Raw genomic sequence first — 24,763 nt, 5'->3', positions numbered from 1 at the left:
CATCCAGGGTGGAAGGCACTGGGAAGATGCTACACCTCTTTCATTCAGTCATCTGTTCCCTCCCTGGTCTCTTAAGGAGGAGAAGATTAGAGTGGCTGCAAAGGCTGAAATGTGGCAGTGAGAGTAGATGTTTTCCACGCACCCCCAGAGCAAGGAGCGGGTGGGAGTCACCAGATATGGTGAGACGCCAGCATGACAGACACGAGACAGGCCTGCAGGTTGGGAGGCATGGACCGTCGCATTCCTGGGCAAGTCTGAGCAGATAAGGGGGCTTTGGGATTCTGCAGGATGACAGTTTTGGAAGTGTAGTCTCAGAACCCCTCTGTTGGAAAAGTCCCCCACCCCACCATAAACACTGCTGACCGGTCAGACTAACTGCCATCAAGATCCCACCACTCTCGGGACAGTGGCCAGTCACACCTGGCCCTTCTGTGGGTCAAGGACAAATGCCCACCCCACCTGGCCCTGCCCTGAGGTAGCACGCTGAGGCTTCCAACCTGGCTGAGAAGGCCCAGCCCTTCCTCTCTGTCCAGCCTGGAGATGCCCTCGTCCCACCCTTGGAGGATCTCTAACTCTCCCACTCACCTGCAGAAGCAGCACGAAGTAGTCCACGGGGCGGTTGCGCTGGTAGAGGTAGTGTTCTGGGGCTTTCTTGTTTTTCTCATCAAACTTCAGCTCCTGGATCACATTGGGGTGTTTGAGGAGCCGGAGCAGGATCTTCTCCGAAAGGTACAGAGATTTAAAGGGCTCCACTTCTAGGGGAGATAGGGAGGCACGACGGATTAGCAGCCATGGGAGTCGGATGGGCAAACCAGGCACGTGTCTATAGCCCCCTTCATTCATGCTCTGGGGCACCGAGCCAGCAGGGCTCTAATGAGTCTCAGGTGGAGTGGGGGGTTGTGCACCTCAGCTTCTCCCCATGCCCTCTGGGGATATGTGTCCCTGTGCTGGCACCCTGGAGAAGACAGGTCACCATTTTGGAAATGTCACTTTTGCTATTAATTTTCTTCTTGATGTTATTTAAAGTTGAGTGTGGCCTAAAAAAGAAGGCAGTTTTGCCACGTGCAACAACATGGATGAACCTGGAGAGCATTATGCTAAATGAAGTGAGCCAGACACGTAAGGACAAATATGTATGATACCACCTCTATGATGAGTCTAAAATAGTCACGCTGTGGGCGCCTCAGTGGCTCAGACGGTGAGTATCTGACTCTTTATTTTGGCTCAGGTCATGATCTCAGGGTTGTGAGACTGAACTCCTCATTGGGCTCTACAATGGGCCTGGAGCCTCCTTAAGATTCTCTTTCCCTCTCCTTCTGCCCCTCCCCCGCTTATGCGCGCGCACTCTCAAAAAAAAAATTTTTTTTTAAGATTTATCTATTTATTTATTTATTTGACACAGAGAGAAAGAGCACAAGCAGGGCAGCACCAGGCAGAGGGAGAAGCAGGATCCCCGCTGAGCAGGGAGCCCAATGCGGGACTCAATCCCAGGACCCCGGGATCATGACCTGAGACGTTCAACCAACTGAGCCACCCAGGCGTCCCTCTCTCAAAAAAATTTTTAAAAGTATGAAACAAATCAGTCAAACTCAGAGAGGCAGAGAGTAGCACCCCAGTTAGCCGGGGCTAGTGGGAGGGGGACATGGGCGAGGTACTGGTCAAAGGGGGCAAAATTTCAGTTATGCAGGATGAGTGAGTCCTGGAGATCTCCTGCATAGCTTAGTGCCTGTAATTAGCAACAGTGTACTGTATATGCAAAATTTTGCTAAGATGGTAGAACTTTTGTTAACATAGGAAAAACAGTAATAAAGAAAGAGGGTGGGAGGAAACTTAGAGGTGATGGATATGCTTATGGCAGCTTAGCTCCAAATTCCTCAAGTCATATATGATAAATACGTACCGCTTTTCATATGTCAATCTTACCTCAATGAAATGGCTCAAGAAGAAAAAAAGCAATGGTAAGAGGAGCACGGATAAGCAAGGCATGTGAACAACAAAGGCTTTATTGCTATCATCAAATGAAACACAGAGAATTTAATCTTATTGGTATGACATGTATCTGTTAAATAAAATGAAATTCCAAGTTAATACAGAGTTAATTACTTAAGTAATACGTTCCCCAAAATGTGAAGCCTTGTGGTATCACATTTTCATATTAACAGATATTATTATGTTATATTATTATGTCATGTTATGAACAGACACAGCTGTTTTGCTGTGACAGGCAGCCAGTAGTTAAATCTGTAATTAGGACTAGAAAACATGTTGAAAACTATTTTCAAGAAGCTCCAATTTAGGGGTGCCTAGGTGGCTCAGTGGGTTAAAGCCTCGGCCTTCGGCTCAGGTCATGATCTCAGGGTCCTGGGATTGAGCCCCGCATCAGGATCTCTGCTCAGCAGGAAGCCTGCTTCCCCCTCTCTCTGCCTGCCTCTCTGCCTACTTGTGATCTCTGTCTGTCAAATAAATAAATAAAATCTTAGAAAAAAAAAGAAACTCCAATTTAAAATTTTCTACTTCTTAGCACCTTGAATAGTCCTAGCACTCCTAACACACTCAATAAATAGATGTTGGACTAACTGACAATTGAACTTAGTCATGGGTGTTATTGTTCCAAGTCAGCTCCTTAATTGGGCCTGGGTGAGAAGACGAGAAAGTTCAAAGACAAATAGTACCTTCTTTATAAGAAGGGGAAGTTTGTATTTGGATCTTCATTTTTATTTTTTCCCCCTAAAGATTCCAAGGTTCACAATTGACTTCTGTATTTTAAGAACGTGTATAGCTGGGGTGCCTGGGGGGCTCAGTGGGTAAGCCTCTGCCTTCGGCTCAGGTCATGATCCCAGGGTTCTGGGATCGAGCCCCACATTGGCCTTTGCTCACTGGGGAGCCTGTTTCCCCCTCTCTTTGCCTGCCTTTCTGCCTACTTATGATCTGTCTCTCTCTGTCAAGTAAATAAATAAAATCTGAAAAAAAAAAAAAAAAAAAACTTGTATAGCTCACAAGCCTATCTGGTCCAGGGAGGGTACCAACCCCAGGCCTCCTTGCTGGGTAGGACAAGGCCTTTCCTTCCTCAGTAAATCCTTGGGGGATTATGTTATGTCATGTTATGAACAGCTCTAACAAGATGGAGCTTGGCCTCAGGCTCCTGCCAGAAAGCAAGGGGAGGACGGGAAGAGAGCAGCAGTGGTTTCTTTAGCTCTTTCCTTGAGTAGAAGAGAGGAAAGCAGAGCTGAGTTGTACTCACTTCAGTCCTAGAAGATCAGGCCTGGGGCTAAATAGGACAGTATGTGGCCTCCTGGGGCCCAATCTACAGCATCCCCTCTCCCTGGAGCAGTGGTTCTCCATCTCTGCTATGCACTGGAATTAGGTTGCGAGGTACTAATGTGATTGGTGTGTGGGTTTCACCTTCCAGATTCTGCTTTCCTTGTCTGGGGAGGAGACGCAGACAGGGGATGGGGGGCAGAGTCATACCTGTGGCCATGAAGCGGTGTGTGGCCAGCAGAAGCTGGGGAGAGATCTTCACCCTCATCTCCGAGTCAGAAAGCTTGAATAGGGAGAAGTCGTGCCGCTTCCTCTCCCTGTGTGGAACCCTCTGCTTTTTCCGGTTGTCAGCTACAGGGTCACAAAGTGGAGATACCAGAATCAGTGTTCCCACAGTCATATGGGAGTTAGATTCTTTGGGATCCCATGGATTTCTGCGACATGTCAACTGTAGGTGACCTCACGACTTCTCTTTCCCAGGGAGCAGAAGGATGCTACTAAGGGGTAGAAGGTGGGAGATGCTGCCAGGTCTCAGGGCTATTTACACTGAGGTGGTGTGGAATGGAAGAGGGGAAAGGCTAGCCTGGTGCCCCTGAGGGCAGGTTTCTGGTAGTGGCTCCCCTCCTTACCAGCTGTGAGACCTCTCTGGGCATCAGAGTGTGTGCTCATTTTCATCTACACAATGAGGTTCATAAGTAGCGATAAATGCTCGTCCCCTGTGGTTATTCTGAGACTCCGAGCAAAACCACCTGTGAAGGGCCTACAAAATGGCATTCGTGCATGAGGGACTAGCTTTCTCAGTATCAGGGGAGCTGGTGGAGCCCAGGAGGTTTCCGCCTCTTGCCCTTCTCCTGTCCCCAGAGCTGGGTTCACCAGGTCTCTTCCTGCTGATTTAAACCACACCCTGGGCAGTATCTGAGGCATGTCACCCAAGGAACCTGGGTCGTCACCTCCTCTTCCACTCACAATTCTCCTGCTTCAACCCTAGCCTTGCCCCAGGCAGAGGATTGGGGAAAAAATCTAGTGAAGAAGAAAGGAGAAGGAATGGGCACAGCCCTGTAACTTACAAAGTCGGGTTCTCTAGGCGGGGGCCCTGAGGCAGAACCTAGGGGAACTTTAGATGGCCTGAGACACTGATGAAGAAAATCTGCCCTTTCCAATTTAACTTTTTCTCCCTTCTTTTTTTAAAGCTTGTTCAAAAAAAAAAAAAAAAAAAAACAAACAAGATTTCATTTCTTTTGATGGCTGCATAGTATTCCATTGTGTAAACCTGGTGATTCACAGACCTGTACCCCTGGGGATAAAAATATATGTTTATAAAAAATAAAAAATTAATAAAAAAAAAAAACTTTCTTACGGTTAGAGGGAATGTTTTCCCTGGTCGGGTGTCTTTTGCTTTCCCTTAGTTTTTAATAAGATTTTGAAACATCTTGCCTACTTCATAGTGCTAAGGGGAGCAGAGAAAAGGATTTGAGTTTTCTCCAGACTTGGCCTGGAGACAAACAGGGCTGGGGGGAATTTCAGTGCAGACTGAGTGGACACAGTGGACACTGAGGGGAATGAATCCTAGGAACAAGGAACTGGGCCCTAGAATCTGGCTCCCTGGTAGTCTCCTTCTCGTTTTGGAGCTCACTTCAGCCCCACTGTTTGGATTTCCCTCTAGAAGACAGAAGGCGCCCTTCTATGGTACTGAGGTCTTATGGGTCTGTCTTGGACTCTGAGCTGCTGCTTTAACACCCCTTTTGCTCAGGTAGCAACAGTGGCAAGAGGCAGACCCAGCTGTCCTGTGGGTCAGGGTCAAGTGAGAAGAAACACCGTATTCCTTGCTCCTTGGCCTTCTCACAGCTCTTACGGAATCATACCAGCAGCTTATTTATAAGGGCAGGAAAGCCCTAATCCTCTCCTTCAGAAAGAGGATTGCTCAGCAAGAGAGCAGCAGATACTTGTGTGGGATCAATTCTTTTGCTCTCACTGGTGAGCAGCCCTCTGCTTTATAGGACATGTTTGCCTAAATATCCCCTCTCCCTCCTCTACCAGAATGCTACTTAACATTTCATCATTGGAGAACCATTCCTCATTTCCCTCTTCATTCCTATTATTTTAATGGGAATTAAGGTGGTTAAATTCGGGAGGGGGAGCACATTTATTTATTTATTTATTTATTTTAAATTTTTTCGGTATTCCAAGATTCATTGAGAGCATGCTCATTTAGACTACCATCACGACTATCAGCCATGACCAATGTGGTAGTGTGACTGCCTTCCCCAACAGACCTACTGAGATAGATGGGAATTCTAAATCAGAGCGTGGGCAGAGGTGGGGGAAGAAGAAAATGGGGGTGGGGTGTAGAGGTTAACCACTGTTTGAAGAAGTTGGGCCTGGCCAGGATATCAGAGCAATACCAGATACTGTGACACTCTTATTTTGTCAGGGCCTGATCCATCTTTGGGGTTTGATCTCTTCTAAAGGGATGGCAGTCTTTCTGCATCACTCACTGCCTTCCAGCATTCAAGTTCTTTGTACTGGGAACTGGCTTCTGAATGGTTGCTTCTAGCAAACTAAGGACAGGGGTCTTGATGGAATGAGTTATCTGAGGTAGGGAAAAGGGACTGCTGTCTCAAGAAGTGAAATTCAGAGGAGGAAACACTTCCTAGCCTAGGGACTCCCATAGATTTAGATAACACTCTCCTCCCACAGACAAAGCAAGCCTTTGTAATGTTTGCAAGCAAAGCTTTGATAAGGCTCAGTAACTGAAAGCAGTCCCTGTCTGCGTAGAGTCCATATTGTTCTTGAGAGGGGGTGTGGCAGGAGGGCAGGGGTGGGAAGGGAGAATGAGAAACCCAGCTAGAGGGCTGGAAAAGTGTGAGGGAGAAGAGTAGCGTCAAAGAAGGAGGTATTTAAGGCTTTGGCTTAGGTTGTGTGCGGGCAGTCTCACGTCAGTCCCTGCTGCGCGCTGGTGCTGTGGTGTTGGCCGACTGTGAGGGCAACCCCAGGGACAGCTGGGGTCTGCGTTTAGATGGTTGAAGAGACAAAACCAAAACAAACCAACACGGGTTGGGGGGGAGGGAGGGAAACAAGGGCAGAGCAGCCACCCGAGGCACATTTACTCTCTTTTACTTCCTTTTCCATCTTAAGGCCAGGAGGTCTCCTTTTCACTCTTTGGCTTGGTTCCCACAGGTTCCCTCCTGACAAACATTTAGCTAGCAGGTTCTCAGGGACTCAGAGTGACTCAAGCCAGGGTATCTCGCCGTGCCAGCACCTAACATTTGGGGGCTGACTCAGTAATGCATCGGCTTGTCCCAACATCCTTTCACACAGTATGTCAAACTAAGCCAGCTCTGAGAATCTCAGAAGAAATGGGATGACCTTGGACAGGAGCCAAGGCCATGGACTTACTGTAGAGGTCAGTTTCATCCAGGATCTCCGACTTAATGATCTCCTCTATGATGTCCTCCAGGGTGACAATTCCCATCACCTCATAGAAGGGGTCTCCTTCTCCCTCATTGTTCACCCGCTGGACAATGGCCAGGTGAGATTTTCCTAGAGAACAAACCAAGTTCCAGTTAAGGATCTGGAATATTTTTAGAAATCTTTCCTTATGAGAAAATTATACAAAGTTGCTCTGTGGCTAATCTTGGGATGGAATTCATCTGAGGACCTATTTAATATATGAAGTTTGTGTATAAGCTCCTACAAATGAAAATCTTATACTTTTTAAAAAATATATTTTATTTACTTGAGAGCAAGAGAGAACACGAGCAATCAGAAGGAAGGGCAGAGGGAGAAGGAGAAGCAGACTCCCTGTTGAGCAGGGAGCCGGGCATGGGGCTCTATCCCAGGACCCTGAGATCATGACTTGAACCGAAGGCAGATGCTTAACCAACTGAGCCACCCAGGCACATCCAAACCTTATACTTTTATATTTCTTTCTTTTCTAGAGAGATTAATTACCTAATAAACACAAAGCCAGTTAACTTTTTAATTTTAGCTTTCACATATTAACAAGTACGTCTAAGCTGAAGGAGGATGAATAATTTTTTTTTTAATTTGACAGAGAGGTCACAAGTAGGCAGAAAGGCAGGCAGAGGGGAAGGGGGAAGCAGGCTCCCTGCTGAGCAGAGAGCCCAATGTGGGGCTCAATCCCAGGACCCTGAGATCATGACCTGAACCAAAGCCAGAGGCTTAACCCACTGAGCCCCCAGGTGCCCCAAGGATGAATAATTTAATTGAAAGAATGAGAATTTGGAATCAAAAGAAGTAGGTTAGCAGTCTTTTTTCCTCCTCCAAATTTCCCCCTAACTATCCCAGTTACTCTCTGTGCAAATGACCAGGCAAATCATTTAACCTCTATTGAGTCTCTGTTTTCTCATCTAGAATTAGGGAATAATACCAGTATGGTGATCTTATAATTGGCCCCCAATTCTTTGATACACCTCCTACCGAAAGGTGTGGTTTATATCTCCTTCCCTTGAGTCTGGGCAGACCTGTGACTGCTTTAACCAACAGAGGCTAGGGATGCGTCTGCATGGATGCTTCTGAGGCTAGGTCACAAAAGGCATGCGGCTTCTGCTAGAGAGATGCTCCAAGAAGTCTGAAGCCACCGTGATGGAGAGGCACATGCAAGTCTAAGTGCTTAGGTGACAGTTCCAGCCAAGCCTGGCCTTCCAGTCATCCCACCACACTGCCAGACAGATGAGTGGGAGAAGCTGTGTTGGCAGCAGATCTGCAACCTCAGCTGATCCAGCCCCACCCACTGGAGGCCTCCCCAGCTGCTTCAGCCTTCTCCGGCTGCATGTTGCCAAGCAGAGATAAGCAAGTCCTGCTGGACCTCATCCAAATTCCTGACTCAAAGAATCCGTGAGCATCATACAATGGTTGTCGCTTTATGCTTGTAAGTTTTGAGGTGATTTGTGAGCGGTAATGGCAACTAGGATAACCAATAGCCATAGTTACTGTGGGGCTCAGATGACCTAGAGAGTGCATGAATGTGCTTTGTAAACTACTGTGGTCACAGGCAGGCAGGAGTCTTTATTGTTCAACAACTGAATAATAACAGTTAATGTGTACTGAACTCTCATTGTGAGTCAGGCACTATTTGGAGGGCTTTGTGTGTACCAACTCATCTAATCCTTCTAACAACCTGAGACAAGTACTATTATTATCCCCATTTTATAGATGAAAGGACTGAGGCACAAATGAGTTAGGTAACATGCCTAAAGTTACATAGGCTGGAAATGGCACAGCTGGATTGCAAACCCAGATTACTGGACTCAGTCCTAAAGTGGGGACTGAGTCTTACTGAACAGTCCTGTATTCCTGCTTCACCTTCATTTGTTTCTATCTGCTGATGAACACATTTCCTGTTCCTATTTCTAAAATGCAAATATGGGTTGTTCTTTTCCTTGGGTGAGAGACATTAAAGGGGAAATATCTAGGGTACTGACTTAGAAGTTATTCTTGCCTGAAAAAAAGGTGGGGGGAGGAAGTTCATGCTTTATCAGTGTTACCCATTATAAGCTTGGCCATTGCTAAAAAATATCAGAGTAAAAAGGAGTAGTCAGCTTGCTGGAGGTATAATTAACCATTAAAATTATACACATGAACCTGTATCAGATACTTCAAATCAGAGGATAGGTACCTATCAGGAATTTTAATTGGAAAGATGGGATTTGTCTCATTCAAGAATGGTCTCTCATTTCTTTTCCACCTTCATTCTGTCCTTTGACTATCTCCTGACTGGTCTGATCATTCCACTGGCCTGCTCAAAAACCCTCAAAGTGTCCATAGTATGCATTGAATCAAATCGAGACTCGTGGATTTGGTATTATCAAGACAGCAAAATGCCCCGCTCCATCCCCTACTCATTCAATACGCCAGGTGCGCCATGTTACCTTCACCTCCCCGACCTTGTCCATGTGTACTTTCTAAGGTTTTGTGCCCTCCAGTCCCTCCCACTCCATCTCCACTCTCCAAGTTCCAGCTCAGGGGCCAGATCCTCAAGAAAGTCCTACCAGATTTGCCTCATTCTGAATCTGAACCAATTTCTCCTTGCCTGTGTTTCAAAACCCATTAGAGCATTTGTCCCAATCTGCTGCTTCTCTAACTAGCAGTGTGTGTGTCATCTACTGGACAATGTTTCTTCCTTAGGCCATAAGCTCCTTCAGGATATACACTAAGATAGGGTACCCTCCATATAACAGGAGGCCAAATACATGCCTGATGAACTGAACTAAAATGAACAAACATTCATAGTTGATACAATAGATATATTAAAACCAGACATTAAAACCTTCATTTTTTTATAAAATACAATGTATTTAAGTTAGAATTTAAACTCTACATCAGTGGTTCTAAAATTATCCTTCTTTGGAACAACTGCAACTATATTTTGTAGCTTAAATTAGATTATGTTAATTGTTAGAATGTGTTCAATTTAAAGGGTTTTTCCTCAACACATTGTTCTAAAACTTATGGCACCTGTTCTCACTTTCCTGCTAACATGTGCTAACAGATGACAAAAGACTAGTATAGCAGAACTCTTGGAAAAGTGATTTCTTAAAATTATTTTCTGTAATTGGATAATTTCTATAGTGTGGAGCTCGGAATATATATAATAGAGCCATATTTCTGCCACTAAGAGATTAGTTCATGTAATGGGATTAAATAAATGAACATTTTATGATGCTTCACAGAGGGCCTTTACCCTCTGTGTGAAAATCAACCATTGGTCTACACTTCATAAGGTCAGTTTGAGGATGTCCACTCTGTGAGCACAAGGGAATAGAGATGTTAAGTCCTAATTGTATAATATTCAAGACAATACACTTACATAATCTATTAGAAATATTTTATAATTCACAATCAGCCTTTCTGATCTCCTCAAATGCCTACAGAGATCTATCAGACAAATGAAGGAATTTGTTCTTTATTGGGTACAGACTGAAATAGGAATCGGAAATCGCATAACACCAGAAACCATCTGTGCCCATGACACACAGACCTGAGGTCCATCTTCTCTCAAAAAGGTTGCCCTTTAAGAGACCCATCTCCCTGAACCCCTCTAGGCCTCTGAAGGGTTGGGGTTGGCTCCCAGTGAAGCCAGTCTTGAGACATGGACAATATAGTCACTCTTTCCCATCACAACACTTTGTACAGATCTCTCTTTGTCATTTATAACAACAATAATAGCCATTATTATTATTATTATTATTATTATCAGCAGCAGCAGCATCACAGCTACAATTTGCTATATCTTCTCCAGGAGCCAGACATAATTTCACCACACTATTGTGATTTCCCCTTCTATAATGGCAAGCTCTCTGAGAGGCAATAGCTATGTTCTACTTAACCTCCATTTCCCCAGAATCTAAGCATAGCACATGGCCCAGAGTAAGAGCTCCATATCTAGTGGGTGACAAATGGATATCCATATGCAAAGGAATGAAGCTGGATGCCTACCTTGCACTGTACACAAAAGTTAACTCAAAATGGATCAAATGCCTAAATATATGAGTGAAAACTATAAAACTCTTAGAAGAAAATCTTAGGAGTAAATCTTTATGACCTTGGAGTAGAAAATTTTTTTTATATTTTCTATATTTATATTTTTTATATTTTATATATTATATTTATAAGACACCACAAGCACAAGCAACCAAGAAAAAAATAGATCAACTGGACTTTAGAATTAACGTATTTAACGGACTACCAGCAAATCCTATATCTGATAGGGAGCTTGTATCAAGAATATATAAAGAAAATTTACAACTCATAAAAACACAACTAAATTAAAAAGTGGGCAAAAAATGGAACTAGACATATAAAAAAAATGGAACTAGACAGTTATTGAGGAAGATATACAAGTGGCCAATAAGCACACGAAGAGATGCTTAGCATCTTCATCATTAGGAAAATGCAAATCAGAACCCTAAGGAGATACCACGTCACACCCACCAGAATAGCAATAATAAAAAAGTTAGTAACAAACGTTGATATGGATGTGGATAAACTGGAACCCTTAGACATTGTTGGTGGGATTATAAAATGAGTTACCTGCTTTGGAAAAGTTTGGTGGTTTCTCAAAATATTAAACGTAATTTATCATATGATTCAGCAATTCTACCGAATCCATATATGGGTGTGTACCCATACTTCGGTAAACACCCATGCAAACTGAAAGCATATGTCCTCCCTAAAATGTGTACAGAAAGGTTCATATTACTATTTTTTTTAGGTTCATATTATTCTTAATAGCTAAACCGTCAAAACAATCCAAAAGGGCATCAACTGATGAAAGGATGAATAAATATGTGGCATATTATCTGGATAGATAATATGGATACTTATCCATATTATCTGTCATATCTGGATAGACAATGCAATATTATCTGCCCATAAAAAAAAAAGGGAATGAAGTAGGGGTACATGCTACAACATAGACAAACTTTGAAAACATTATACTGAATGAAAGAAGCTAGACCCAAGAAGACACACCTTGTATGATTCCATTTACATGAAATGTCCAGAATAGGCTCATCTATACAGAAAGAAAGTAGATTAGTGATTGCCAGGAGCTAGGGAAAGAAGGGGATGGGGGAAAACTGTGGGGTTTCTTTTGGAGTGATGAAATGTTCTAGAATTGGATAGTGATGGTTGCCCAATTGATGGCCCACTGAATTGTATACCTTAAAAGGGTGAATTTTATGGTATTTGAATTTTATCTCAATAAAGTTGTTATTAAAGCCAATTGGGGAAAAAAAAAAAAAAAGAACCGGTGCTTGAATGAACAGGAAGTCAGTGGGTGAGTAAAAATAGGACTGGTTTCATAAAAAGAGAATAGGTTGAAATACAAGAGCAACACCAGTTTGGACACAGGTGGTGATGCCGATCAAATGCTAGTTTAGAGCACTTGTCATTTTATGCTCTAGGATGTGGCAGAGACCAAAGCAGACAGAGGCGAGGCCATCAGGAGAATAGGAACAGGGGAGAGGGCACCATCTTGTCAATTTCTGTGGTGGTGGAGAAGGCAAGCAGGGATGAGGGTTTGTCACAGCTGGGATGAAAGAATCTAAGAACGAAGATCTCTTTAAGACATAATGAGGCAAGAGGTAATGTTTTACATAGAAAACTTGTGAATGCTACTGCTTTATGAGGTACTATATCCCTGAACCACACTACTGTGGCACTGAACACCAACAGATGGGAAATTTGGGAGCTGAGCTGAACGATCCAGACACAGGGGATTTTATGGCAATGTACTTTCTAAAAGTTAAGGCTACATTTGTCTCTGTTGTAAAGAGTATATTTTATTCTGGGTTTACTGGTGTTCTACTTTTGAACTGGTAACTATAGACACTCCGTCCTCTGACTTGAATCCCTGCCATGTTCCTGGTGTCCAGTCTCAGCAGAAGCCCCAACTCTATCCTGATGGTTTGACTTGCCAATATGCCTTTCCTGGCATCTAGCAACTGTGAGCTCCTTAAGCCTTGGTTTGCTTCCCTCCAGCCTCGACTAATTTCTCTCAACCTCTGATTTAGTCTCTAACTTTAATGCTGTCCACACCCTACAAAGTAGAGAAGACATTCCTATGGCCAGAGTCCTGCTTGGACCACAGCATTAGGATGATTTTTATTGGAACTCAGTCCTCAATGGGGTCAGTCACATCTATCTGGGATTAAGTCATATTATAGCCCTCCATTAAACATAAGACCCTCCAAGTCCAATCCCTTGGAATGCATTTCACTAGTTCAATGGTTGACAACACTGGAGGTATGGTAGGATCATCTGAGAAGCTTTGATGTTCTAAAGATGGTATCCCAGCGCGCCTGGGTGGCTCAGTGGGTTAAAGCCTCTGCCTGGGTGGCTCAGTGGGTTAAAGCCTCTGCCTTCGGCTCGGGTCATGGTCTCAGGGTCCTGGGATCGAGCCCCGCATCGGCTCTCTGCTTGGTGGGGAGCCTGCTTCCTCCTCTCTCTCTGCCTGCCTCTCTGACTACTTGTGATCTCTATCAAATAAATAAATAAAATCTTAAAAAAAAAACAAAGACTGGATCCCACACCCAGAGATCCTGATGTCAGCCATTTGGGGTGGGGCCATGGCCTCAATAGTTTAGAACATACCCCAGGGGATGCTAATACTCAGCCTAGGCTGAGAACTACTACTTGGTTTATAGTCATGGTTCTCAAAGTGTGCTCCCTGGACCAGCAGCATCAGCAGCACTAGAGAACTTAGTTAGAAATGCTAATTCTCAGGGCCCACCCCACCCTTGTAAATCAGAATCTCAGGGGTTGTGCCCAGTGATCTGTGATTTTAAGAAGCTTAACAGCTAGTTTAGATGCAGGCTAAAGTGTGAAAACCACTGGTTTATGGGTAGTCTCTGGCACTCTGGTTGTCGGATGACTTACTAATGAGGAAGAAAAACAAGCACTGAGATGTCTAGTTAAAATTCTGGTCCCTTTGGTGCACCTGGTTTAAGTTGCCAGATGCTAAATACTTAAGACAGAAAAGAACCTCCTGGAACAAAGGGTAGCTGCAGTAGCAAGCTGATGTGTGTGCTCTCTCATATGTGGTGGTGGTTATGGCATTTGGTTTGACACTGGGCAGAGAGTGAGTGTTGACTGTTTAACGCTGTGCTTGAAAAGGGGTTTCTTACAGCTTTTGTACCAATCACCTCTGAGACAAGCTTGAGGTACTGCAACTATCGGTTAGGTTCTTGGTATGTCTCACTCAGATCAATAAAAATTCCCCACTACTGAAAATCAAACCAGTCACTTCTCTTGTACCCAAAATCCAAAGGATGGCTCTAGTTCTAGTTTCTGGAAGTAGCCTATCTCATCACCGCAGGCATCAACACACCCAAACTGCACGGCACATTTCTTAGAAGGGCAACTAGGTTTTCAAGCATTGCTTTTAAAGCAATGGTTCTCAACTGGGTTGATTCACTACCCCCCCCCCACCCCCCAGGGGACATTTGACAATGCCTGGAGACAAATTTGGGTTTTCACACTTGGGGTGGGGAATGCTACTGCAATCTAATGGGATACATTAGAGCATCAGTAAGTAAGTCAGTAAGAGGTGGCAATACCACAACTATATTTTAGTGTTGGAAGAAGTGGAAATATTCCCTAAGGGTTTTTAATAAATATAGCATCTAGATGGTTTAGGCACATCACAGAGAAGACTTCCTAAGGCCTCTGTTAGCATATGCCTTGAAAAAAAAAGAGAGCAAATAATTGATTTGCTTCCTTTCTCTTTCAAAAATAGCTACAGCACTTTGCTAAGGTAACTGTTCCCAAGATAAAATTTAGAAGCCAAGACAAAAGCATAATTGCTTGGAAACAGAGAAGTAAGGAAAGCAGAAATCATTTTATGGTTTTATGGGTTTTGCCTCTCTTATGACCTTCATCTTGTAAAATACATTGACATTTGCTATCTTTTTTTTTATAAAGATTTTTATTTTATTTTTTTTTATTTATCAGAGGGGGGGGGGAGAGAGCGAGCACAGGCAGACAGAATGGCATGCAGAGGCAGAGGGAGAAGCAGGCTTCCTGTTGAGCAAGGAGCCCGATGTGGGACTCGATCCCAGGACGCTGGGATCATGACCTGAGCCGAAGGCAGGTGCTTAACCAACTGAGCCACCCAGGCGTCCCGACATTTGCTATCTTTTTATTCTCCCTGGTGTCCCTGCAACATCTCTTATTCATTTAGTAGGCAGCACTGAGTGCCTCTTCTTTCTTACTTTGGTCTTGGGAACCCTCTACCCCAGAGTGTCTGAACTCCTGTGTGTTCCTGGGAGCAGCAGCACTGAACCTCACCTGGGCACTTGTTCAAAATGCCGGTTCTCAGGTACCACCTCTGACACACAGAATCAGGACTTGGTGGGGAGGTGCGGCCCACACAGCTGTTTCAGTGATATCCCAGGTGACTCTTACGCACACTGAAGTTTGAGAAGCACTACTTCTGACACCTGCTACTCCCCGTGGAGCCCACGGACGAAGACTTGGCATTACTGGGAGGCTCGTGAGAGCCATGGCAGCTCAGCCCCCATCCCTGCCATCTGAGTCAGAATCTGCCTGTCCTCAGGATTTCTTATGCACATCTGGGTCTGAGAAGAACTGGTCAGGACCCTGGCTTTCTTCCCACCCTTATGACTGACATGTTTCTGTTTCCACTGTGGATTCCTTCAACCTCACCTAAAGGTAAATACATCTCAAAGACTCTAGCTCAGATTCTCAATCCTGGCTGCAAGTGGGAGTCACCTGGGGAGCTTTAAAACCTGTTGATTACCTATATGCCACTTGCAGAAGTTCTGATCTAACTGGCCTGAGGTACAGTCCAGGCACTGGGATGTTTAAAGCTTCCTCAGGTGACTCTACTGTACAGTTAAGAGCCTCTCCTCCAGTCCTTAATCCTCTGCTCCCCTTTTCTTGATTACAGATCCCAGCAGAGCCCATCATTTTAAATATCACCCCTACCTCGCCCCTGAGGACTAAATTTATATGCCAGCATCAGTGTCTAGTTTGACCTCCCATCCTGTTGTTGTTGTTGTTTTTTAAATAGATTTTATTTATTTATTTGAAAGACAGAGAGGCAGCAAGGAGGGGATACAAGTAGGAGGAGTGGGAAAGGAGAAGCAGGCTCCCTGTTGAGCAGGGAGCCTGATGTGGTGTTCAAGCCAGATCATGACCTGAGCCGAAGACAGACGCTTAACGACTGAGCCACCCAGGCACTCGTCTCCCATCCTGTTTTAAACATTTTGCCTGAGTAGTCTCCTTGCCTTGTCAAAATCACTTATCACAATAGGATCACATGATTTTCAAGGGCCACTATTCTCGTTCTTCTTGCCTCTTCACTATAGTAAGTGGCACTATCAACCTTCTAGTTACCCAGGGTCATCACTCAGGAGTTAACTTTTTACTTTCTTTTCCTTTGTTCCTACTAGGAAACAAAATCCCCACATGCTTGCAATTCCTCCTTTCTTCCTTCATTTCACCAACAAGTATTTATTAAGTGCCTACTATGTACCAAGCACTGTTCTAGAAATTCAGCAATAAACACAATGGACAAAATCATTTTCCTTCTGTAGCTTACATTCTAGTAACTTGGGGTGAGAGATAATAAGCCAGATAAATATGTAAAATCTGCATCATAGTTCTAAGAGGAAAAGGCAATGAGTAAGTGTGTGAGTGTTACAATTTTAGGTAAGGGAAGGGAGGAGTGAACTCCCCGAGAAGGTAGGTTTTGAGTAAAGATCTGAAGGCAGTGGGGTGGGGAGCCCTGTGGGTATCTCAGGGACAACTTTTGCAATAGAACAAGAAGCAAAGGTCCTTAGTATTATTGGTGTGCTTCACCAGTCAGAATGGCTAAAATCAACAAGTCAGGAAATGACAGATGCTGGTGAGGATGAGGAGAAAGGGGAACCCTCCTACACTGTTGGTGGGAATGCAAGCTGGTGCAGCCACTCTGGAAAACAGCATGGAGGTTCCTCAAAATGTTGAAAAGAGAACTGCCCTATGACCCAGCAATTGCACTACTGGGTATTTACCCTAAAGATACAAACGTAGTGATCCAAAGGGGCACATGCACCCGAATGTTTATAGCAGCAATGTCCACAATAGCCAAACTATGGAAAGAACCTAGATGTCCATCAACAGATGAATGGATCAAGAAGATGTGGTATATATACACAATGGAATACTATTCAGCCATCAAAAGAAATGAAATCTTGCCATTTGCGACAACATGGATGGAACTAGAGCATATCATGCTCAGCGAAATAAGTCAAGCAGAGAAAGACAACTATCATATGATCTCCCTGATATGAGGAAGTGGTGATGCAACATGGGGACTTAAGTGGGTAGAAGAAGAATCAATGAAACCAGATGGAATTGGGAGGGAGACAAACCATAAGTGACTCTTAATCTCACAAAACAAACTGAGGGTTGCTGGGGGGAGGGGGGTTGGGAGAAGGGAGTGGGATTATGGACATTGGGGAGGGTATGTGCTTTGGTGAGCACTGTGAAGTGTGTAAACCTGGTGATTCACAGACCTGTACCCCTGGGGATAAAAATATATGTTTATAAAAAATAAAAAATTTTTTAAAAAAGTATTATTGGTGTGCTTAAGGAATAGCAAGGATGCCAGAAGGGTGGCTGCTGGGTGTGGGAGAGGATAGTAGTAAGAGTCAAGATCAGGGAAGTAAGAGGTGGTTGGTGCATGTGTGAAAAAGCCTGGAAGGCCTTTATTAGGACTTGGTTCTTTGAGCGAGATGAAGCCATTGTACAGTTTCTTGTGTGCATGTCTGTGTGTGTGTGTATGTTTGTTTTTTTGACAGAAAAGTGATGTGATTTGACTTATGTTTTAAAAGACTCTTTCTGGCTGTTGTCTTAAGAATGGATACAAAGTGGGCAGAGGTGGAAGGAAGCACAGAGACCTCATATGAAGCTCTGGCAGTCATTTAAGCGAGGATGGATGGTGGCTTGGGTGGGAGGTAGCAGGGGAAGTGGTGAGATGTAAGCAGGCTCTCTAGACCTGTTGAAAGCAGAGCCTACATGAGGGATTGGATGTGGAGCAAGAGCAAAAGAGAAGTTTGGGCCCAAGTAGCAACAAGAATGAAACTGCAATTTACAGAGTTTGGAAATATTACGCGAGGAGTCAGTTTGGCACCCACAGCAGAAGGTCAGTTTTGGACAGTTGAAGTTTGGGATGCCTTTCAGACCTCCAAGTGGAATGTCAAGTACAAGCTGGGAATATAAGTCCAGAGTTGACTATAACTTTGGGAGAATGAATAAAATAATCATGGGGGCGAGACTAGACAAAGAGATCCATTTTCTGAGCCCTGGGGTGTTCCAAAATTTAGAGGTCATAGAACATTCATGCAACAAATACTTGAGCATCTGATATGGGTAGGCCCTGCTCCAAGTGCTTGAGGATGTATCAGTGAATATGATATAGGAGGAACCAGTAAAGGAGCCTGAGAAGGAATGTCTAGAAGGTAATGAAATCTCAGAGGTTTTCTCCATTCTAGTTGCAAGTGCACAGTCCTTAATTTCCATGTCCTCATCACATCTTGGACAAATAAATGTGCTAATATCCTAACCAGTCCTCCTTTTGGTCTCTCCAGCTCCAATCCATTCTATCCACCGAAACCAGACTGATTGCCCCCAAACAGCATTCATGAGTTATTCCCCACTTCAGTAACATGTACCAGTTACCAGGAAGGATCATTTCTGAAGTCTTCTCACTATCATTAAAGACTTCCATGGTTTTTTCGGTATATACCTTGCCTTCTTTCCCACTACTCTACCAAAATGGATTGTGCTTATTCTCCAAACAATAATTGGTCCAAGGATACTCAACTAATAAATGGTAGAGCCCATATTCGAACTCAGGGAACTGAATAGGACCCACCCACATGGGGTTTGGGGTAAGCTTCAAGACAACTAAATGAGACTGGATCCTTGAGCTTCAGGCTTCTCAGACTCAGAGCTGGTCTTAGAGGCAGCCCGTGGGGCTAGTTTATCTCTCTCTAGGTTCAGGCTAAACATAACCACGATCCACAGCTTAAAAAAATCACTGTGATGACCCAGAGTGATCTGGCTAAGCTTTGATGGTGATTTTTGCAGGCCATGAACCAACCTCAGACACGAGGAAAGACACTGAAAGGCAAATAGGCCTTGCCTAAGTTGTCTAAAGATCATACGGTTCTGGGCCAGTCCAGAGGCTCTGGCCAAGCTAGGCTAGTCCCAGGGATGAGAGAGATGTGGCACTCAGGGGGCTCTATTTAAGTAAGCCAGACTCTGGAGGTGACCTTAAAACCCATCCTTTTGACAGTTCTCATTCTGGTAAAGATAGCTGACAGCTACTCCAGCATTCTCCCCATTTCTGATCTGAACCAAGCTGACTCCTGTGAGCCCAGGTCAACATTCACCCCATTTTCCAGTTTTTGTCCTAGGAGTAACTGCCATATCTATTGGTGCACACATTAACCATTTCTCTGCCAAATGGGGATTGTTACTACTCAGAAATGAATGAGAAAATAGAGACTCAGAAATAGTCACTGTCCAAAGTAAATAGCTCTCACTTCTGTTCATTATGTCCAGTCACATTTACATGGGGTATATCCGAGAATGCACCTGTTATGCTAAATGATTAACTAGATACAATAGGTGTCATTAGATAGTAAGGTAGGAGGCAAATGGTGGAGTATCCTGAATGTGGTATAGTATACAGGCATTGTTAGCCTTTGTAGTAAACTTAAAATATAGTATCATTATTCCCACTTGGGGAAGGGAGATGAGCCTCAGTCAGAGTGGTAGAATCACCCGCCCTACTACACAACTAGTAAACAAAGAAGCTGGGATCTGAGTCCATGTGTCCAGGACTTGGTCTGTGGCTCCATGGCCTGAGGCAGCAAGTCATAGATGTGGCTCCTGATTCTGCCTCAGTCACTAACATTGAGTAGGACATTCAGGTCTCCAGATTGCAGGTGCCTCATATATGATAAGGGAAAAAATGCTACCGACTTCACATGCATGGTGGTACAAAATGGGTTAACTGTTTGGGGAAGTTCTTTGCAAATGTAAAGATTAACTATAAGGGATTATCATTGCTATTTTTATTATTTGTCTTTTCTGGGCCTCAGTTTCCTCCACCTTAAAATTAAAAGATGGGACCAGGCGACCTCCAAGGAGCCTTTTCTGGCAAAATTCTCTACTTTGGGAGTGGGGGGGTGCAGAGGGAGAGAGAGAGAATCTTAAGCAGGCTCCACACCTGAGATCACGACCTGAGCAGAAGTCAAGAGTCAGACACTTAACGAACTAAGCCACCCAGGCACCCCTAAAATTCTCTACTTTTAGAGGTCTAAACACTTCTGGGCTACATTAAAACAGTTTGGTTTTATAGGACGATTCTTGGTAATGATACACCAGAATTTTAACAGGGCTAACAGTTATAGCCTCTTGTGCTTACAAAGGGTTGTGAACTCCTAATGTTTATTTCTTAGTATTAAAGAATTCTGTTGGAATAAGATGAGAAAAAGATGCCACGACACATGCTAGATTTATTTTTTTATATATACAATCAAATCAAATTACTTTGTATCAAATGAGGAAGAGAAACACAAAAATGTTACCCTACTTACCAGTCCTGTAGCCACCACCTTGATTTGGGAAGACAAAACAGTCGTTTTCTCTATTAAAAAAAAAAAGGCTCGGGGGGCGCCTGGGTGGCTCAGTGGGTTAGGCCGCTGCCTTTGGCTCAGGTCATGATCTCGGGGTCCTGAGATCGAGTCCCGCATCAGGCTCTCTGCTCAGCGGGGAGCCTGCTTCCCTCTCTCTCTCTCTCTGCCTGCTTCTCCATCTACTTGTGATTTCTCTCTGTCAAATAAATAAATAAAATCTTAAAAAAAAAAAAAAGGCTCGGGGTGCCTGGGTGGCTCAGTGGGTTAAAGCTTCTGCCTTCGGCTCAGGTCATGATCCCAGGGTCCTGAGATGGAGCCCCACATCGGGCTTCACTCTCTCTCTCTCTGCCTGCCTCTCTGTCTACTTGTAATCTCTCTCTGTCAAATAAATAAAATCTTTTTAAAAAAGGCTCTACTTTGTAGTATAATTACCTTGTTCTACTTCACCCAAAAAAAGAATAATCAATACACTCCTCATAAAAAAATTTCTTGAGCCACTAAAAGGCAGTTATTGAAAAGCCAACTGTGTCACCCAGAACACCATGGTAACCAGTTATCACCAGGGCATGAAAAAATAGTTGTTAATCACTAGGAACTGAGCTGGTTGGCAATTTGGCTTGCTAAGCAACACTGCAAAAATAGCAGAGTAACGACCCATTATCTGGAGATCTGAATTTGCACAGCTCTAAATCTGGTCCCAGAAGGAACTACCCCAGGTCCATACACCCAGCCCATGCCCTAGGCTCCCCGTCAAATTCTAATTAATCATTTATTCACCAAATATTTATTGAAGCTTATTGTGTACCAGACACACAATTCCTAACATGCATATTTACTTGATTTCTCAGTTCAGTAGAGGCTGTGAAAGACACACAGAAAAGAGTGGTTTTGTGATGAGTGAGGTGGGGGGAGAGGCTTGCTTGAGGCCAACTCAGAACTAGCAACTGATAGCCAGAGGACAGAAAAAGATAAAGTAGACAACAAATGGCTTGATAACACAGCATAAAATAACTACATTCTCATGACCACCCTCCTGCGTCATCAAGAAAAAGATTAAGTTATATTTAGGATTCTTTCCTAAGGAAGGCAGGAATGGGCATAAAACGTTTTAGAAATATCACCACCAAAAATGGTTAAAATATATAGCTTTGGCCTTTGGAGAGAACAGAAATTATGTTTGACAAATATCTTATTCTGCCTAGTTCCCTATTTTGCTGGAAGAAAAGCAGCATGAAGATCCTTGCCTTGCCAGCATTCAAGTGTGGCTGGCGTTGGCTTCCTTTCTGCCTTTATTCTTCTCATTCAGTTTCCTTTCATAATTTCTTGTCAGAATCCTTCTCTTCTCACTTCCTCTGAGTTTTCCCAGGTCCTTCTAGGGAATTTCTCCCTTGGGCCTTCCCCACAGATGTCTGGATGCACTTGCCTGTCTACCAGGCTGCTCAGAGCCCTTTCCATCAAGGCCCTAACTGCTTTCATGCTCCCGGAGGGCAGGCTCTTTTCCATATTTGTATCTGCATCCATCTCCTAGAGCCCTAGTAGCTACGAAAGTTCCTGAACTCAGCTGCCCACACAATCACTAGGCATAGAGGGAAGGTCAGCTGGCCTAGATGGCACTTTCCCTACTGGATGTAAAATGGCCCAGGAACCCACATGACACCCACACTGGCCCCCTTTCCTAAAAGCTTTGCATGTCTGCTCCCTTCCCCTGGAAAGCTCTTCTTCTGGGAAACTCCTTCTTGCTACCCTTTAAGATTCAGCTCAAATATCACTTGGGGAGGAGGAGGAATCTATCCTTACCCACAAGACCAAGTCAGGGCCCCTCTTATATGCTCTCATGGCTCCCTCTACCTTTTCTTCAAATCACTTGTTACCATTTATAATTATTTATTGGTCAGTTAACGAACTGAGCCACACAGGCACCCCTGGCAAGCACCAGGGTGGCAAGAGGCCTGACACAGAATAATGTCATTTTTTTTTTTTTGAAAGATTTTATTTATTTATCAGAGAGAGAGAGGGGGAGAGAGCGAGCATAGGCAGACAGAATGGCAGGCAGAGGGAGAAGCAGGCTCCCTGCGGAGCAAGGAGCCCGATGTGGGACTTGATCCCAGGACGCTGGGATCATGACCTGAGCCGAAGGCAGCTGCTTAACCAACTGAGCCACCCAGGCGTCCCAGAATAATGTCATTTAGAAGGAAGGGACGAAGGGAAGGAAGGAGGAAGAGAGGGAGGGAGGGAAGGATGGATGGAGAGGGGAGAGGGAGGAGGGAGAAAGAAAGGAAAGAAGAATGAATTGAGAAGAATCCCAGTTTGGAAAGGAACAGACATCAGAAAATAAAAAGAACTGGAAGAGATGTTATCGAAGGTCTAGGGACCCCCAAACTGGGCCTAGATTTAAACCAGTTTAAGAAAGTATTAGGATCAAAAAAAAAAAAGAAAGAAAGAAAGTATTAGGATCATCCACAGATACCACCCCCTACCTTGATACCCAAATGCTTCAAGGGGTCCAGAAACACAACCAAATGTATCTGATTGTTAAAAAATGTAATTGAGGTGAGCTACCATATTCTTCAAATAAGAGAGGACTCACCAAGGATGATAAAACGAGGCAATGCAATTTAACTGCAGCCTGTGGGATTTAGATTAGATAAAAAGTCTGACAATGAAGGCTGTTATGTCCTGAAAAGATAACCAAATCTAAAAATGAAAGCGTGAATTAGATTCTGTCAGGTTTTTCAGTGCCCCTTCCAGCTCAGATTCTATCGTTACCTCATATTTCTTTTGCCAGACTGAGAAAAAGAAAATTATTTCAGAACAGTATTACAACAATCATAATAGATATGTCTAAAGAAAGAAATATAAATTGGGAATTTAATCCCTTGTATATTTAATAATTTCTACTTTTTCATGTTCATTTTTATTCTGCCTCCCTGTACAGGATGGGCTATGCTTTGTTTACTGTTTAATCTAAATACTGTTTAGAAGATAAAACATTCTAACGTGGACTAATTATTAGGCAGCCATATTTAACGTTTTTAAACACATCACATCTAATTAAATCAGTGAAATAGAACTTTGAGTGGAAATAATTTTTCATTTTCTTTTATGAAAGATAAAAAATGTAGCACTAATGTTTCAGCAGCTTTTTATAGAATTAAGCAACGGGATGATTATTCTTCCTGCTAAAATATCACACCAGAATTTGGAGTGATAAAGCAAAACCCTGACTTTTCAACCAGATTATTCCTCAGTGAAAATGTTACATTATGTGTCTGTGCCAGGAGCACTTATTGGCAAGCTGGATGGCTTTTAAGCTACAGATCACATGAAGTAGAACCAAAGATTGAAGAAGATACCTTTTCAGCTCCACTCTGTCTGTCTTGTTCACCACTGTATTCCCAAGGCCTAGTACAGTGCCTGGTCTAAAGCAGGAGTTCAATATTTACTGAATAAACAAAGGAATCAATGAATGAACAAAGACTGAGTAGGAAAACTGCAATAAGCTATCTTATAGCCATGCTGGTCTATAGACAGAATAACCCAACATTATGTGCATGATGAGGTCTTTTGTTTAGGAAGATGGTGTTACTAACCTGGCAAAGCCAATTTATTTAACTGTTAAATATTGGAGCAATAGCACCCAGAGGCCATTGGCTTCAGACCTAAGCTTTATTCCTTCTCCCTGTTCTCTGCATAGGGTTGGTTTTTTCCTAAAAATAATCCAATAAACGGAGTAAACTGTAGAAATTAAGTTCAACAAATCTTTAGGGCTCCATTTGATAAATTAGTCTTCCCAAATTATGGGACTCACTCCCAAGGAGACAACAGTGAAAATAATTATCATCATATTAACAAAAAATCACTCTTGGGATTATAATGGGATATTTTATTAATGAAAGAAGGCAAGACCAGGGCTTTTTCTGTTTATTTTCTTTTTAAGAATTTGATTAAGGTTGTTACTATGGGTGCTATATTTTTTAATATGACAGCATATTAGGAGTTATTACTTCAGGATAGTGGGATGATTACCTTCATGTGATTTCCATACTTTGTCTACTGTTCTATATTTTTCAGTTTTCTGTAATGAAAACTTACAATTTTTTTTAAGTTGTAATGTAGTATAGAAATGTACAAACTTTGTAAAAATTTTATAAAAGCCAAAAAACCTCAGCATAGTCACTCTCTTCTCCATGTTCTCATTGCATTTTTATATTTCTATTTATCACTCTTGTTTTAATGATTTATATACAGGTCTGTCTTATCCACATGCTCCATGCTAGAACATGACTTGTAAACTATAATGTTATTGAATTGGGGGGTAGGGGTGGAGA

The 24,763-nt window shown here is 43.3% G+C and overlaps 1 protein-coding gene across 2 annotated transcripts in view; it reads right to left on the bottom strand.

Annotated features, from left to right (window-relative positions):
* The window catches only part of CNNM1 (cyclin and CBS domain divalent metal cation transport mediator 1), a 60,531-nt gene that overhangs the window by 28,032 nt on the left and 7,736 nt on the right, over positions 1-24,763 (bottom strand). For both annotated transcript variants that reach the window (XM_082722247.1, XM_082722248.1), the window contains exons 2-4: positions 6,655-6,798; positions 3,469-3,609; positions 586-755 (exon numbers count right to left, since the gene is read on the bottom strand). In XM_082722247.1, coding sequence (XP_082578373.1) covers positions 586-755; positions 3,469-3,609; positions 6,655-6,798 — 455 coding nt within the window. The remainder of the gene's footprint in view (positions 1-585; positions 756-3,468; positions 3,610-6,654; positions 6,799-24,763) is intronic.

The sequence above is a fragment of the Mustela nivalis genome (assembly GCF_964662115.1).
Source record: "Mustela nivalis genome assembly, chromosome: 2".
Classification (NCBI taxonomy): Eukaryota; Metazoa; Chordata; class Mammalia; order Carnivora; family Mustelidae; genus Mustela; species Mustela nivalis.
This window is presented reverse-complemented; position numbering and strand designations above follow the sequence as displayed.